Source organism: Equus caballus, chromosome 27 (assembly GCF_041296265.1).
Source record: "Equus caballus isolate H_3958 breed thoroughbred chromosome 27, TB-T2T, whole genome shotgun sequence".
Lineage (NCBI taxonomy): Eukaryota > Metazoa > Chordata > Mammalia > Perissodactyla > Equidae > Equus > Equus caballus.
The window spans coordinates 51,400,049-51,416,730 of NC_091710.1; the positions used below are offsets into that span (position 1 = coordinate 51,400,049).

The 16,682-nt window shown below is 44.1% G+C and overlaps 1 protein-coding gene and 1 long non-coding RNA gene across 2 annotated transcripts; both read left to right on the plus strand.

Annotated features, from left to right (window-relative positions):
* The first annotated feature begins 4,457 nt into the window (after nucleotides 1–4,457).
* DEFA26 (Paneth cell-specific alpha-defensin 26) lies at nucleotides 4,458–5,319 on the plus strand. Its single transcript, XM_070252864.1, has 2 exons — nucleotides 4,458–4,693; nucleotides 5,077–5,319. Exons 1-2 carry the CDS (start codon nucleotides 4,522–4,524, stop codon nucleotides 5,193–5,195), a joined length of 291 nt encoding a protein of 96 aa, XP_070108965.1. The 5' UTR covers nucleotides 4,458–4,521; the 3' UTR covers nucleotides 5,196–5,319.
* A 5,305-nt stretch (nucleotides 5,320–10,624) lies between these two features.
* Nucleotides 10,625–11,715, plus strand: LOC138921028 (uncharacterized). Its single transcript, XR_011433190.1, has 2 exons — nucleotides 10,625–10,761; nucleotides 11,618–11,715. It is a non-coding gene; the product is annotated as an uncharacterized lncRNA (long non-coding RNA).
* Nucleotides 11,716–16,682: the final 4,967 nt, after the last annotated feature.

Genomic DNA, 16,682 nt, shown 5'->3' on the forward strand with positions numbered 1-16,682 from the left:
TCTGTAAGATGCTGTACATGTGCGCATGCCCAGAGTGAGTGGAGAAGCACAGCGTGTGATGTGCATCCCTGAGCTACCTCCACATGCCTCAGGGCATCCTCCCTGTCTTCTCTGGGCTGGGGGCCTCTGCAGTGCACCTTGAAAGTGTGGGGGGTGAACCTTTCACTCCTCTCATCGGCCCTTCCTCTGAGGCCTGTCTGCCTGGGGAGAAGGGGGGTGGCTTCTTCCTTGCATGACACCATACGGGACATTCTAGCTCCCTCCAGGGCCGCCAGCAGAGAATGAGCTCAGGGAGTGCTTCTTAGAAAAGGCCAGATTTCCCGGGAACATGGAAATATGATTAAAAAAACAAAGCAAAACGATGTGGGCTGTTATACTGGAAGCCAGATGGGAGAGAGGAATGAGGAGGAGCACATTGGAGAGGTTCTCGTGGTCTGATCTGTCACAGATGAGGAGGATTTCAATCTCTGATGCTGGAGGGCCCTGCCGGGAGAAGGAGCCTTCCCACCACCTTGACTGCACTTTCTGGAGCCAGAGAACCTGCGTAAATACAGAGAGAGACAGACGCGGTGTGGACAAAGCACATCAGCTCGCATGACAATTTGTTCAGAAACGAACGTCCCCAGACCCAGGTGATTCCAGCCTTGGGAATGCTGCTGCCCCGCTCACTAGTGTCCCCGTCTTATCTGAGTATCTGACCATTTATGTCAGTTGTCAGAACGTTTAGGCGTTTCACTGTTTTCATCCTTTTCGCTCTCTGATGTCTCATTCATTAGCAGTCGGTCATTCCTGTGCTAAGTGCAATAACAGTCAATTTTTTAAAAGGACACAAACCAAACAGACAATAAGAGAAAACACAGCAGATAACTCATAACTGGTCACCAAACAGTATACATAGCGTGATGTCACTTTTATTGAAATACAGTAAATATACAGAACAGGGTCCAAAGACTACCCAGGAAACAACAGTTCTCAGAAGGGCTGAGTTGCAGGTGGTTCTGTGAGTTCTGTTTTAGTCTCTAGTTTTGGATGTGTTTCTATATTGAGCATGAATCGTTATGGTAATAGGAAAAAAATTAAGCGATAAAGTAGGAAAAGGAAAAATAAAAAGAAGGATCTGAAAATATTTAGAATGCATTCAATTTTTCAAAATCACTTTGCTCAGCTCTACTGACTCTGGCAGTGTGTTCATAGATTTTTCATCTGGAGAAAACAAGCTTGAAGTCGGCCATCCATCCGTAGGACTTTCTCTAAAGAAACTGTACCTGCAATGTATCAGTTCCTATGATCTGTTTCCTACATGTCATGTGGCCAGATGCGGAGGTGTCTCAGACGAGTGGAGGGAGAAATGGATGGAAGATGAAGCAGACACAGAGAGCCAACAGGCAGGGGGTCCTCGTGCCTGGGAGCCTCCTGATGGGGAGAGCACCCAGGAGGGAGACGGGAGCCTGGTCTTCCCTGGGGTGTGAGAGGCCTCCAGCCCTGTGGGGATACAATTCTGAGGGCAGCAGGAGCAGGGGGTGATGAGCCACGGAGAAGGCTTTGTCCTAAAATGCCATCTCTGTGTGCTGCTGGCCTAGGCGTTTGATGACCAGACCTTTGATGGCTCTCTGATCCCGTGGCTCCCCTTCAACACCACCTATGCGTCTTGACAAAGGCCCATATTGCCTTCCCTGCTCCCCATGTGCCTACGGTCACCAGCAGTAAGCGGGACCTCGCAGCATCATCTGCTCTCTGGAATAGCCTGGGACACAAAACCTTTCTCCAAAACCAGATCTATTGATGCCTTAAGATATCAGGAATTTATTTCCCTTCAGGCTCATTCGCTTGCACCATACTTTTCAGCATGGGCAGGTTCACTCCATGTTAAGTTCTAAACTCATGGCTCAGGGGAATTCACTCCCTCTTTCCGCGGATTTCCACGTTGCAGATGTGAGCACGGTGTTTGTCCTGGCCCTCAAGTTGGCAGAGGCTGGATCAGACTCAGAGTTAAGACAAGAAAAATGTTTCTTTAGGCGTTATTGTAAATGGCAGCAAGTTTGAAGTCAAAGGACAATAGACAATGGTGAGTTAATACAGTAAACAAAACAAGAAAGGCAAAAAGAAAGCTATTTTGTGCTAAATTATTCCACAGAAACACAGTAAAGTCTACAATCATTTCCCAGACTGTCGGTAGAATTTTCTAGAAATACTTCTCCCAGAAAGAAACCTAGGAAGAGGATGCTGGGCGGCAAGGTCATCCTGTAGTCTAGGCTGAGCCATGAGCGGGTCCCGTGAGTCCTTGTCCAACGCAGACAAATGGGCTCCCAGCCATGTTCTGGTTCACTGTCAATGCTGAGATCGACCTGTTAGACTGCGGACTGGACAGTGGTTTTTGAAACCTCCCATCTCTTTCTAGATTTCCCAAGAAAGCAGGATATTTCTGGGCTGCAGAAGGATGAAACGAGGCTGAAAAGAAAATTTTATTCGATAGGGGCCAGCCCTGAGGCTGAGTGGTTGGGTTCACGTTCAGCTTCTGTGGCTCAGTGCTTGGCTGGTTCGGATCCTGGATACCTAACTAGCACTGCTCATCAAGCCATGCTGAGGCGGCGTCCCACATAGCTCAACCAGAAGGACATACTACTAGAAGATACAGCAATGTACTGGGGGGCTTTGGAGAGAAGAGGAAAAAACAAGATTGGCAACAGATGTGAGCTCAGAGCCAATCTTTGAAGAAAGCGTTCTTCAATAAATAAGGACACTGGGTGATGAAGCACAGGGCAGAATCCTCGCAGAAAGCTTGAAACTGGAACCAAGCTTTCCCAAATTGCCCCGCCATCATCTCTACAGATGGAGAGAGAACACGTCACAGGGATGCAGACTGGGAGGGAAGAGCGGGACCCCATATGCCAAGCTCAGGGATGTTCCATGAAGGACAGGAAGGCAGGGGGAATAGAGAAGGTATTAAACCTGCGGCTGCAGGGCCCCAGGCAGAGGAGGACTGCACAGTGAAAGCTGAACTCATTGAAGCGGGTAGTTCAGTCCAAGGTCATCCAGTTCATTTGCTAACTAACCTGGGTGTCGCAGGTGTGTTTTTATCACTTGCTTCATCCCAAGTTCTATCTTAACTGCTAGGATGTATCATTTGATATGATCGTGTGATGGTGATCAAATCCTAAAATGACAATAAGAGCATTTCTGGAGTTTGGACCACGAACCAGGCATTGCTCTAAGCATTTTGGACGGCGTTATCATTTTATCCTCACCACAACGCAATGAAGACAAAGAAACTGAGAGGCAGAAACCTGCTTTCCCAGATGCACACACACAGGACATAAAGGCCTGAGACAGATGGGGTCCCTGCCCTCAAGGCCCCTCCCTCAGCGAGCAGGGAAAGCACAGACCCAGGATGCAGGCCAGGCTAATGACCTTCCAGACATTTTCTATTAATTCTGATTCCTGACTTTGTCTCTCACATTTAGGAAGAAGGAGTTGTCTTCTTTCCATCCTTCCTTCCATTGTGTCCGTATGTTGATTATTCTGTTGGTATATCCCTCTAGTGGGAAACGTCACATCTTTTCAACCTATACTTAAATGAGTATTTCCCTGTGAATAGTGAGAGTTAGTCACGATCCCGGATCTCCATCTCCTCTTCTTTCTTGATCAATTCCCAAGTCTGGCTGATTTTCTTGGGAATTCTGATTCCCAATAGCAATTCATGAGTGTTTTTTAAATTTTCCCCCTTTGTTTGCTAACCTTTCCTTAACAAGAGCCTTAAGATAGATAGCCTTATCAAGCATTCATGGGAAATTAATAAAGGTAGACTAGTAATAAGTTCTACTGAGTCTTTGTTCATTCAACTCTGCTTCTTTGCTCTCATGTCAGCTCACTTGGGCCTTCTATTTAATTGATTTGAGTGCATCCTGGAGCAATATTTTCCCAAAGGGCTTCATGCCTAGCAATTTCCTGAGTCTGGAACATCCAAAACCAGAGCATTTGTCCCTATAGATGGTATTATATATTGCCTCAGCACAGAATTCTATATTAAGTGATGTTCTCTCAGAATTTGTGAAAATGCAATCTAGTATCCAGTGTGAGTGAGAAATCTCGTACACGTCTGATTATTGCCCTTTGTTAGCCACGCTTTTGGAAGTTTTCAACCATATCTCTTGACGTCTGAGATGCCCTATGAGGCATGTGCACACATTTTACTGGTAAATATTCAAGCAGATGAGAAATAGGGAAGGTTATCATGTTCCTATGAGGCGTTAGTCACGACAGCTGAAAAACAAACATGGACACCAGAAAATAGAGGCATCATGGGGTGGGGGCGGGGGGAGCAACTAGATCAAAAGGACATCAAAGTTCCTCTGGGCCGACAAGAGGATCTTTGGCCGCCCCACCTTCACCTAGTCACACATTCAACACAATACCTTCTTTCCTCCAATCTGTCTCCTATAAATACAGACTGACTCTGGGCTCCCCATTCACTCAGGCTCCTGCACTGCCATCTGGACCCTGTTCTCCAGGTGACTCACGGCCATGAGGACCCTCGCCCTCCTCGCTGCCCTTCTTCTCTTGGCCTTCCATGCCCAGGCTGAGCCCCTGGGAGAGAAAGATGACCAGGTTCCTGCTCAGGACCAGCCTGGAGCCGACGTCCAGGGGATGACCATCTCCTTTGAGGGGGCCGAACGCTCCACTCGAGATGCTGCAGGTGAGAGACCAACCAGTTTGCTGTTAGGATCTGCAGGCCAATTAGAGGGACTTGTCAGTACATGGAGGCTGGGCTCAAATTGGGTGAGTGGATGAGGTGGGGTGAGGAGTAAGTAACCCTAAGTTTGAGAGGTGGACTGTTGAGAAAGAATCTACATGATAGAGTGGGATCAGAGAAAAAATTAGGAACCTGCATGACCAACACCTAGTCAGGAAGATTTCTTGTGAGCTATGACAAGACGGTGAATTCTCTCCACCCTAACATGACTGGTTTGGTCTACTGTAAGAAGACACCTGGCCTCTCTGCATATCCCCTTGAGGCTGGTTCTGCCTCTTTGCCCTCCCTCCTTCCCCTTGTACCTGACAGTCCTCTTCCTTCCACAGGCTCTAGGCCAGGTCTTATCTGCCACTGCAGCTCCTTTTGCCGAAGACCATATAGGGAAGAGGGGATCTGTACCAGAGGCCAACCCAAAAGGTTTTGCTGTCGTCGTGGTCCTCGCTGAGCTTTGTGGATTGAGACCCAAAGCAGCAAAGGATTCTATTTCAAGACCTGCAAAAGGGTTTACTCTTTCTACCTTCAATTTTTCTTAATTCTCTCTCCAAAATAAACTTCCAGCATTGAATGCAGTGTGTTTGTCAATTTCTTCTCTTTTTCCTTTTTTGGCTTTTCATAGAGCTTGTTTATAGCTGCGGTTGACTTGTATAGAGAATTCAGTCCAGAATGGTATCGTTAAGTTAACTGGACTTTGCCTCCCAGTGCTGCAAAATTTGAGAATTATACGGCAACAAGAAAAGCAGAAACAATAAAAACGATTGGTAATTACAACAGTGTTAATCTACAAAATTCCATCCATTCATAACGACGCTCCAATGAGAAATCTGACTATAAAGTGTAAGAGAAGGTGGTGTGGATTCAAAGAAAAAGTGGATCCAATGGGCTTCTTTACTTGTTCCTTACACTTAACAAATGGGAGGGCACTGACATACAGGATATTTTCTTATTTTAAGAGTATATGTTAAGTACCGATATATAGGTTTTTCTAACTCTATCAACAAGCCAGAGTGAACTACAGCTTCAGTGAGCCACAACCAAGGAAAGAGGAAGAAGTGTGCCGCAAACACAAAATGTTGATCAGCGGCAGTATCCCCAACTAATGCCCAGAGAGAACGGGGGTTCCAGAGGCTGGTCAGTAGAGGTGGTCGTGCTCAGTGACCAGTGAAATAATTGGTCTGGCTTTGAACATCAAAAGGTAAATTAGGCCAATGTCCAATGAAGGAGGTGGTCTCAGCTCTCTCTCTCTTCAAAGTCATTGAGTCTACTAATTACCATAAACCCCTACTAATTTTAGTGAAATTCCAGGAAGAAATAGTACAGTTGCAGTAATGCTAACGAACCAAGTCAATACATCATAATGATGAGACAAGGGCTCCTACACTTACTGTCCTGAAAAAACTTAAAGAAGGCCTGATGTGTCAGAAAGGCAAGTGCCTAAATTCAAAATTTCTATAAAAGGCAGGGATTTAAGAGCACCATGATATGGCAAAAGAAATTACTTTTATTACAAAAGCAAGTCTCATCCTGATAACAACCCATCGCTCAGGTGTGAATCAACACGGAGACACACCCAGCGCCTTGTCCTGACGGAGAGTCAGCTGTTTGACGTGAAGATCTGCAAGCTCATTGAGCCTCGTCCTGGGTCTGGGATTATCCCAAAAACCCTGGCAGGGAGCAATGTCAGAACAAAAGAGAAACGGAGGTAAATCCATGAGATCAACACTTGTCTATCATTTTTGGTGAAATCGGTGTACGAGTTTGTGATCCATGTTCTTGAGTATGTTTGTCTGTTTTTGAAGGATGGAAGCATCAAAAAGAAGTAGACAGGCTAAAGGCATTAGTTCACTGTAGAATGGTTAAGATCACTTAAATTATCACACTGGTATCAATATGTATTACTCAAGAACTGGTTTTCCAAAGCACTGATTGAGCATTAAACTTAGTGCAAATAGTGGTGACATTTTTCTCTGTGCACAAAAGCCCTTCCAATATTGAAGAATCCATCAACACAGTGCTGACTGGCCCTGCTTCCTCTCCCCTGAGCTCTGTGGTCAGGGCTGTCCTCCCACCAGCTGATGGTGGGGACTGGGTTCTCTCCTTGTTTCACCAGAACAGGGATCCTTCTGATGTTGCTAAAACAACCTAAGGCTAGATCCAAAAGTCAAAAGTGAGTGTGATAGAAGAGAGTGAATGTTCTCATGCACCTACCTAGCGGGCAAGGCTCTCTGGCTGCAGCGACCAGAATGGGAGTGGAGATAGTCCAGGGTCTGGACACAGTGTATCTTTGGGAAGGTGAGGCCTCTCAGCTAAGTTTGTGTTCTGCGATCAGGTGGGAGAGCAGATTGAAAGGGGTCGGATTTTCTGAGTCCGACCTGGTTGCCTAAAAATTCTTTCGACGTTCCTTTATTTATCTGCCTAACCCATAGATCAAATCCACTATCTCTTTGGTCTCTACACTTACCTTTTTTTTCTTTTGTGTCTGGTTTCTTTTATTTAATATCACGTTTCTGAGAGTCTCCGTGTTGCTGCATATAACTTTAGTGCTTCCATTTTAAGAGCCATTGTAAGTTCAGGGCAAAATTCAGGAGAAGGAACAGAGTTCCCCACATACTCCCTAGCCCCAAAATTCATAGCCTCTCCCAATAACAACACGCCCCACCAGAGTGGTACCTTTGTTACAATCAATGAACCTACCTTGACTCATCATAATCACCCAAAGTCTAATGTTTACATTAGCGTTCATTCTCGGTGTTGGACACTGCATAAGTTTGGATAAATATATAGCCACATGTATGCATCATTATAGTATCATACAGAGTAGTTTCACTGCCCTAATAATTCTCTGTGTTCTGCCTATTCATCTGTCCCTCCCTCTCCCCATTTCCCAGCAACCTCTGATCTTTTTACTGTCTCCATAGTTTTGCCTTTTCCAGAAGGTCAATAGCTGGAAGCTAATAGTATGTAGACTTTTCAGATTGGCTTCTTTCACTTAGTGACATGCATTCACGGTTCCTCTATGTCTGTTCACTGTTTGCTAGCTCATTTCTTTTTAGTACTAAATGATATTCCATTGTCTGCATGTACCACAGTTTATTTATTCACCTATGAAGGTCATCTTGCTTGCTTCCAAGTTAGGCAATTATTAATAAAGTTGCTATACACATCTGTGCGCAAGTTTTTGTGTACATAAGTTTTCAACTCCTTTAGCTAAATATCAAAGAGCATGATTGCTGGATTGTATGGCTGGAGTATCTTTAGTTATGTAAGAGACTATCACACTGTCTTCCAAAGTGGCTGAACCATTCTGTATCCCCACCAGCAATGAATGAGAGTTCCTGGTGCTCCACATTCTTGCCTGCATTTGGTGTTGTGAATGTTCTGGATTTTTGCCATTCTAAGGCTTGACTGCACTTACTTTTAAAGTGTCATATTATCATATGAATTTTGGATAATCTGTCCAGCTCCTCATATGCCTTTATACAATCGTCAGCTACAATGAAGGGGTCTGTGAAGGGCTCTGCTGCTTCCCTCAGAGGGGCCGCAATATAAACACATCTAGGATTCTAGACAGACCCCTTCAGTGATCAGTATACCTTAAAGCTAAGATTCGCATCTCTCTTAGACTACTGGTCAGGGGACCTAAAGAAACTCCACGGAGCAGGATGCCGAGGTTTTGGGGGGAGAGTACGTGATTCTCAATTGCCCTGGATAAAACTCACAATAAGAAACAAAATGAATGTTTCCTTAGGCCCCAAGCTATTAAATTAAACACCAAGTCTTCAGCCAACAGGGCATCAGGCTATGCCGCCAAGACGGGCAAGAGATGTATTTTCCCCTTCAGACGATGGGGAGATTTCACAATAGTTAATAGAAATTCTTGGTTAGCAGGAACCACTGTCTCCATCCGCAGAGTCTGGGAGTGCTCCCCTTGAGGAGGACCCAATCACACACCTTTCTCTATAGCCTTCGGTTACATCGGTCCCACTGGAACTCTTTAATTAACATGGGGGTGATCATGTCCCCAGAGATGTGTTAAGTAGACCAAAAATCATATGATACTTACACAATGACAATTTCTATATTGTCATGTGGAAATGCAAAGTAAAAAGACAGTGGTGTAAGGTGTTATCAGAAAACAAAAGGAATTGGACTGATTTCATAAACAATTCATCGTGCAAACCCTCAAACAAACACTGGTACTTTCAATCACCTCAGTTTCTCTAAAGGTGCTGAAATTCACTTAACACCTCACACCATCTGGAAAACACACTTTCAGCCTCCAGTTTCCCGTCTGAGTCAATCTTCCTTTTCCATAAAATATGGCCTGCGTTTGCAGTTGCTTTTTTTCTTCAGCGTGCCTCCTGCCTTTGGGTCATTGCACATCCAAAGTGCTCTTGTCATTTCGCACTGCTCCATCTCCTCCTGTCCAATTCTGCATAATTTCTTTAAAAACTTGGTGGGCTTCCTGAGTATAAGTTATAATCCACCCTGTTAGACAAAAGTGAGCCCACACTTCTGTCAGAGACTGGCCCTTCTCTCCTGAGCTCAACGTTCAGGCGCTGGGAAGCCACTAAGATTCATGAAGTCTTATTTCTAGATGAAAAGCACCTTCTCTACCCACCATTTAATGTTTTCAAGGTTGCCACAAACATTCTTACAGCCATGGCCTTGAGATCTACCCTGAAATCACATTTTAATGGAAATAACTTTGATTTGATCTTTGCCCTGTGAACACTTCTTATTTTGAGGAATTTTATCTCAGAAGACTCAGGATAACAGTTTTATTTTTAAGCTTTTACTAACATGTCCACAAACCTCTCTCTGCTTCCACAACCAGGTCCCTTGATGGGGTGTCAGCATACTGCTCAGTCCCTAAAGTGATGCCACAGCATTGAGGCTGTTGGTACAGCAGCATCCCACTTCCAGGCACCAAGCTAACTACCCAGGAAATGATCAGGCTAAAACAGCAGCCATTCCATTGCTTGTCACAAAGTTGTAGGATGGGAATTGGACAGGGCTGGACTGGGAGATTCTTCTGAATGACTACTATAGTCATTTGCAGCTGGGCTGGAGGGACAAAGATGGTGTCATTTGCATGCATGGCCCCAAGGCGGGCTGTTTGACCACAAAGCTTCTCTGGGTCCCTCTCCTTCATTAGTTTTGGGAGCTCTCATGTGGTTTCTAAAGGCATGTAGAATTCTGCCATGGCAACTCAGAAGACAGCAGAAGTTTCTGCTCCTCTTAATGGTCTTGGAGGACAGCGGTGGGAAGGCTAAGAAAACCTGGTCTCAGGGCGTGTTTGGGATTGATTGTGCTGCATGAAAAAGGAGGCATTTCACCATCCTGTGCTGAATGCAGACATGAATAGAAAAGCTGATCTTGTACAGACAAGAAGAGAAAACACATTTAGTGAGAACAGAAATGAATGTATATTCATTTAATTGATTGGAGAAGGGAGTGAGAGATAAGGGAAAGGTAATATGGAAGAAAATGATAAGGAAAGGAATTGTGAAGAAAGAAGACAGGGTAATTTTGCAAAATGTCACTCCTCATATTTGTTTACAAGTTCTGATGACCTGTAGGAGACATAGACTCCTCCAGATCCTATGAAAGGGAGCATAGTTTTTGTCCCATGGCTATGTGTCTCATACTTTGGTTTAACCCAAAAAAGACAAATGATTTTCCTATTGAACCTTGGACAAGCATCGGAGTCACTAGTAGCTGAGTAAAAACAGAATTCTTCTAGCATAAGATGAGTTACAGGAGATGTCCCTACTGAGTCTTCTTCTCCATGAGCGCTGCCTTTGGCGTCTACTACCTGAACCAGGTCATCAACACTTCGTTGTCACAGCAATCAAAGAGAATGTCCATCCAGTACTCTATGATGTCATGAAAATCCGCATCATTGATATGCCATAAAAATCTCCCAAAACATCGTATTGATCACAGAAAACTCATGTTGAAAGAAACGCTTTTGGCTCCTGTTGCTCAATCTGCTGTATTCCTATTTTAAGGTACTGGTAGTGTAGCTCTGAACTCCTTTCAGAGCATGGAAGAATGGAGGAAGGAGTATAAACTTGGCTGGGTACAGAAGCCCTGGGTTCACATGACAGCTCAATTTCTACTTACGTTGTCCCATCCTTGGCCCTTATCCTCAAATATGAAGGCTTATCTACAAGGTCTCCAAGAAACGTCCCAGCCTTATAGCCAGACAAACTCACTGCATTTCTCCATCCTCACAGGCTCTTCTCCCAGTCATCACTATCTCCACATGCTGCATTAGTCAATGTTTTTGGTACTTTCCTTTTTTACTCCCTTCTCCAGACTCGGAAACTGCTCTCTCACCTCTCTCCTTGTCCAAACCCTGTTCTTTCTTCCAGGAAGACTTGAAGTGTTTACTGTACCATGGTGTCATTTTGCCTAAGTAATACACTAAGTCTAAACACTTTTTATATCGTGTCCTTTTCTCAATACACAGCTCACCAACACCACAAACTGCCTGAGGTCTTTGTAAACAGATGACCTGGGCTTCCAAACCAACTCTAATAAGTGCCTCGCTTTTACCCTTGGGTACAGAATTGAAATCCGATGGGTCTCAATATCTTCTCAAGTAAAATGAGAATACGACTGTATTCTTTCAATGTATTCTGGGATAAAGATAGCTGGTGTGACTTTACAGAGTGCTATTCATTGAGTAACTACCATATGCCCAGTAGTGTTCTCTGAACAGAAAAGCATTTACTGAACTAACATTAACTAATTGTTATTGATTGCTAAGTACTCTTCATCTACTCTGATAATTAATTCTCACAATAACTCTATTAAGTAGATGTTATATTTAACTGTATTTTTTTTTTTTTTTTTTTGCAGAGGGGAAAATGAAACAGAGAAGTTAAGTATCCTACTCAATGCCACAACAGATTAAGAAACAATGTGATGCCAAATCTCATAAACTTACTTTCTATACACTTTATCTTTCTGAATTCTAGAGTGCTAACTAATCTAAGTTTTGTGGGGTTATTTGTCTTCTGAGTCCAGAACCTGAAGGCTGCTGGTCATCACACATTTGCTGGTTGATGATCTTGATCAGCTTATTTAGCCTTTCCTTAGCATATGCTCAGGTAAATCCTCTCCTTTGGGATTTGATGTGTAGTGTCTGGGAGCTGATTTCTTTTTATACCCTTCAAGTTTCAAAAGAAAAGCTATTGCCAGGCATCAGCAGCCAGAATTCACATATGCAATCATTGTTTAGTAAAAAGATTTCATTGTTCTCACGATGTGGTGTTGGGAATGCTGTTGACATGTCCGTAGATTGGGCTGTCTGAAAGTACAAAGACCAGCAGATTCAACCCATCAAACTCTCCAGGATGCATGGTATTGGGAAGAGATACAAGTTCTCATCCTCAAGTGATCCTTTTAAGGTTCACCACTCCTGTGGGGTAGCAGGATGCTGAGTCTCTCAGAGGAGGAAGGACCAAATAGCCCCATGGGTGCACAAGTCCTGTGGGAGCAAGATCAGAGACAGGAAGGCATTGGAAACGGATGCTGTGTTTACAATGCAATGCTTGTCTCTAAGCTTATGCTTTGGGGAAGGTTGTAGCACAGCTGGACAGAAAAGAAGGAGGAATAAATAGAGCTCCCTAGTTTTCTAAAGTCACTTTGATGTTCCTCTGATCTCCCAGCTCCACCCGTGGCTATAGGTCCTATCTACCCGCTGGATGTACGTGTATACCATCCCTACATCAAAATGATAAGGATCCTGATAACCCCCCTGAGAAGAGCAGTGGGTTGTGTGTACACTCTAACTCATAACACCAGATATTAGGCGCTATTTTCATGCTACGAAAGCACTAACGTGCAGAAGACTGAGCTTTACAAATTTAAGCGGGAAAGACACAAAACTCAGAAATCATGAAAGAATTTTTTAAATGACATAACAATCCAAAGGTTCTGCATCACACAAAGAAGAAAAATCCAAAATGACAAACACCAGAAAAGATTTCCAGGACTTATGACAAAAGCTAATTTCTTAATTTTATGAAGAGCTCCTACAAATCAATAGAAATAGAAATAACAAAAATTCCATTTCTCAAAACAAGCAAAAGAGAAAAGACACATCAGAAAAAATAAACACAAATACTTCTCAGACATGAAAAGATATTGACCCTGATTCCTGAGAGAAATTCAAACCAAGAGGACACTGGGATCCCAACTCCTACCTAGCAGATTGGGAAAAACCAAAAACCTCACAGTCCACAGATCAGCCTGCTTTCAGCCACGAACACCAGGAACTCAAAAAACGGTGGCCTTGGAAAGAAAAGAGTATTTTTTCCCCAAGTCACAACAATCTGAAGGTGTGCAGTCCAGGAGGGGTGAGGTGGCTCTATTATGGCCTCAAATCTGGCATCTCATGTGCACCTGCTCCGACATCCACATAGCGTAGCAGTGCTCTTTGTGAACAAAGCACAGCTGCTACAGGCGCAAGCACTCCTGCCATCCAAGCAGAGAGAGGGAGGACATACAAAACAATCCCATAACAACAGAGGGGAAGCCATGAGAACACTTTATTTTATTATTTAAAATTATGCCCTTCCTAGGGATGACATCTTATTGGTCAGAACCCTGTTTAGCGGCCACACTGCGCTGTAAGAGAGTCTGGGACATCGCTTATCGTTAGCAAGCACATTGCGGTCCAGATCCTAGCCAGGAAGAAATGACAATGGAAATTGGCTCATCCCAGGGCTTCTACAACACTCTCCATTGTGGGTGGGGAGCATCCGGGCTGGTGTATTTGTGTGAGGGCTGTTGGGGCAGCCTCCATGGAGGACAATGGAGTAACACCGGTAAATGTATAAGACGTGTGCTTCAACCCAGCAATTCTACACCTAGAAATTTGTCTAAAAGATGTCGTCATTTATGAGCAAGATGATGTATATAGAAGGATACTCAGTGCAGTCCTGCTCATAACGGAAAAAGTTTAGAAATAATGAAATTTTAGCAATTTAACAGTGCTTCATCAATAAGAAAATCATTGAATGATGGTATATAAAAACAGTGGGATAGTATAAAGCTATTAAAGATAATGGTAGATAGGGCCAGCCAAGTGGCATAGTGGTTAAGTTTGCATGCTCTGCTTTGCTGGCTCAGGGTTCATCAATTCAGATTCTGGGCACAGACCTGCATGCTGCTCATCAAGCCACGATGTGGTGGCATCCCACATAAAAAATAGGGGAAGATTGGCAGGTGTTAGTTCAGTGACAATTTTCCTCAAGCAAAAGGAGGAGGATTGGCAAAGGATGTTAGCTCAGGGCCAATCTTCCTCACCAAAAAATAAATAAATAATAGTAAAGTTCTCTATTTACTGATGTAAAAGTGTTCAAGCTGAAGTGTTAGGTGAGTAAAGTGAATTAGAGAAAAATGTGTTAACAGTGGGGGTTTCCTGGGGAAGACTGAGGGCTGGGTTACGGAGAGGAGAGACTGCAATTTCTCTCTCATTACTCCTCTACCTTTTAAGTTTGTTTCTTGTGCACGAATTAAATTATTTTAAATTTTAAAAAAGATCAATGATGTCAGCAAGGGTTTACAGGAGTATCATAGCTTTTGCTATTTCTCAAGGTGGAGAGATGTAACTTGTGTGCATTTTATGTGATGTGCTTAGATCACACTGGCTTCTTGAAATTAATCTGTCCTTTGGCTTTAGCCTGACCAACACTTGACCTGGAATCCCACTGAGCTCATTTCCCCTGAGCCAGCTCGTCATTGTCCTCTCCACACGCAGGAGCATCCTCACCCCAGAACCTCAAAAGCCTCCCTCTTAGTGTAATGATATCCCTGACTCCTGTAATCCATTAACCCTCTAGTCCATTGGGCCCCGGTCTGGCCCCAGGGTCTACACCTCCAGAGAGAAGAAGGGCCCATCTTCAGACAAGAAGAAGCATTTCTTCTCTGAACTAATTGAATGGAAGCACTATTTCTTGTCATTTTTGAACAATAAAAGGTCAATATTCAAGCAGATGGGAAACAGAAAATGGACGAGGCTCCTTATCATCATTATCACCTTGAAATAAGTGCAAACACTAAGCACACAGCCTCATGCTTGATGAAAGCTCCTGGAACAAAGGAGCATCAGAGAGACTTGAGGGTATGGTGACCTGGGTCCCATCCCCAGGCAAATGCCCCCCTTCTCTCACTGCGCTGTGTCTCTGAGCCTCCTCCTCTCAGACCTATAAATACAGGTGACTCTGGGCTCTCCACTCACACAGGCTCCTGCTCTACCACCCAGACCCTGAGCTCCAGGTGACTCCCAGCCATGAGGGCCCTCACCCTCCTCACTGCCCTTCTCCTCTTGACCCTCCAAGTCCAGGCTCAGAGTCTTGAAGAGACAGCTGACCAGCTTCCTGCCCAGGACCATCCTGGGGCCGAGGCCCAGCACATGACCATCTCCTTTGCAGGGGATGAACGCTCCGCTCGAGAGGCTTCAAATGAGACACAAGACAGCTTACTGTCATGATCGGCAGTCTCAATGAGCAATAAGCTAGCCAGGACATCACTAGAAAATGAGGACATTGGATTCAGAGACTTTTCAAGGGCCCTTTGAGCACAAAAGGGTTTGAGTCCACGACTCGGGCATGTGCAACACAGCAGCTTCATCAGCATAGAGTAAACAGACCATTACAAGGGCCTCAGTACATGGAGGTTGGGCTCAAATTGGTGTGTGGATGAGGTGGGTTGAGGAGTAGGTCACCCTGAGTTGAGAGGTGGATCACAGGGGAGGGCAGGAAATAAACAGGTACATGATAGACGTGAATCAGAAAAAAAACATGATCCTGCATGACCAAAACAGAGCCAGTAAGATTTCTTGTGAGTTATAACCAAAAGGTGAATTCTCTCCACCCTAACACGACTGATATTGTCTATTGTAAGTACACACATCGCCTCTTAGCATATCTCCATGAGGCTGGCTCTACATTCCCTCCCTCCCCACGTCCGCCCAGCCTGACCCTCCTGTTCTTTCTGCAGGCGTTCAGGGAACAGCCTCTTGCAGCTGCAGACGAAGGTGGATCTGCCGTTGGGGTGAGCGCCACACTGGGACCTGCATAGACAAAAACGGCTCTGCATACAGGCTCTGCTGTCGTCGCTGAGCTTGCGGACTGAGACCCAGAGCAGCACGAGAGTCCCTTTGAAGACTCGGAAAAGGGTTTACTTTTTGTACCTTCTACCATTTCTTATTTCTCATTCCAAAATAAATGTTAAGCATTAAATTCAGTGTCTTTGGCATTTTTCTTCTCTCTTCTTTTTTTTCCCTTTCCATATGGCTTACTTCTGTGGTTCACTTGCATAGAGAATTCTGTCCAAAATGGTCTTCACTAAGTTTACTGGCTTTTGCATCCCATTGCTGCACAACTTGAGTATCATACCACAGTAAAAGGAAAAAAAAACAGCAAAAATGAAAAGGAATCATTAGTTATTTTTTTTCTATAAACTTCAATCCACTCTTAGTGATACTCCAAAGAAGGAAGTGACTATGAAATGTACTGCGAGGTATTGTGACTCAAGGAAGGGTGAATCCAATGGGCTATGTTTACTTGCTCCTTAAATTTAAGAGGTGGGAGGGCATTGATATATATGAATCTTTCTTACATTAAGCAGATACGTTATGTATAGATATGTTTTTTTTTCTAACTTTATCAATAAGAGAAAGTGACTAAAGACTCAGTGAGGCACAAATCAGGAAAAACTAAGAACTTCCCAAAACCACAAAATACTAACCAGCAGTAACAGTCTCAATTAACGCCCAGAGAGAAGGGAAGTCCAGAAGATGGTTTATAGATGTGGTCATACCTGGTGACCAATGAAGTAACTGCTCGATTAGGCCAATGTGCAAAGGAGTTGGTCTCAACTCTCTTTCTCTTCAAAGACAGTGAGCCTACTAATT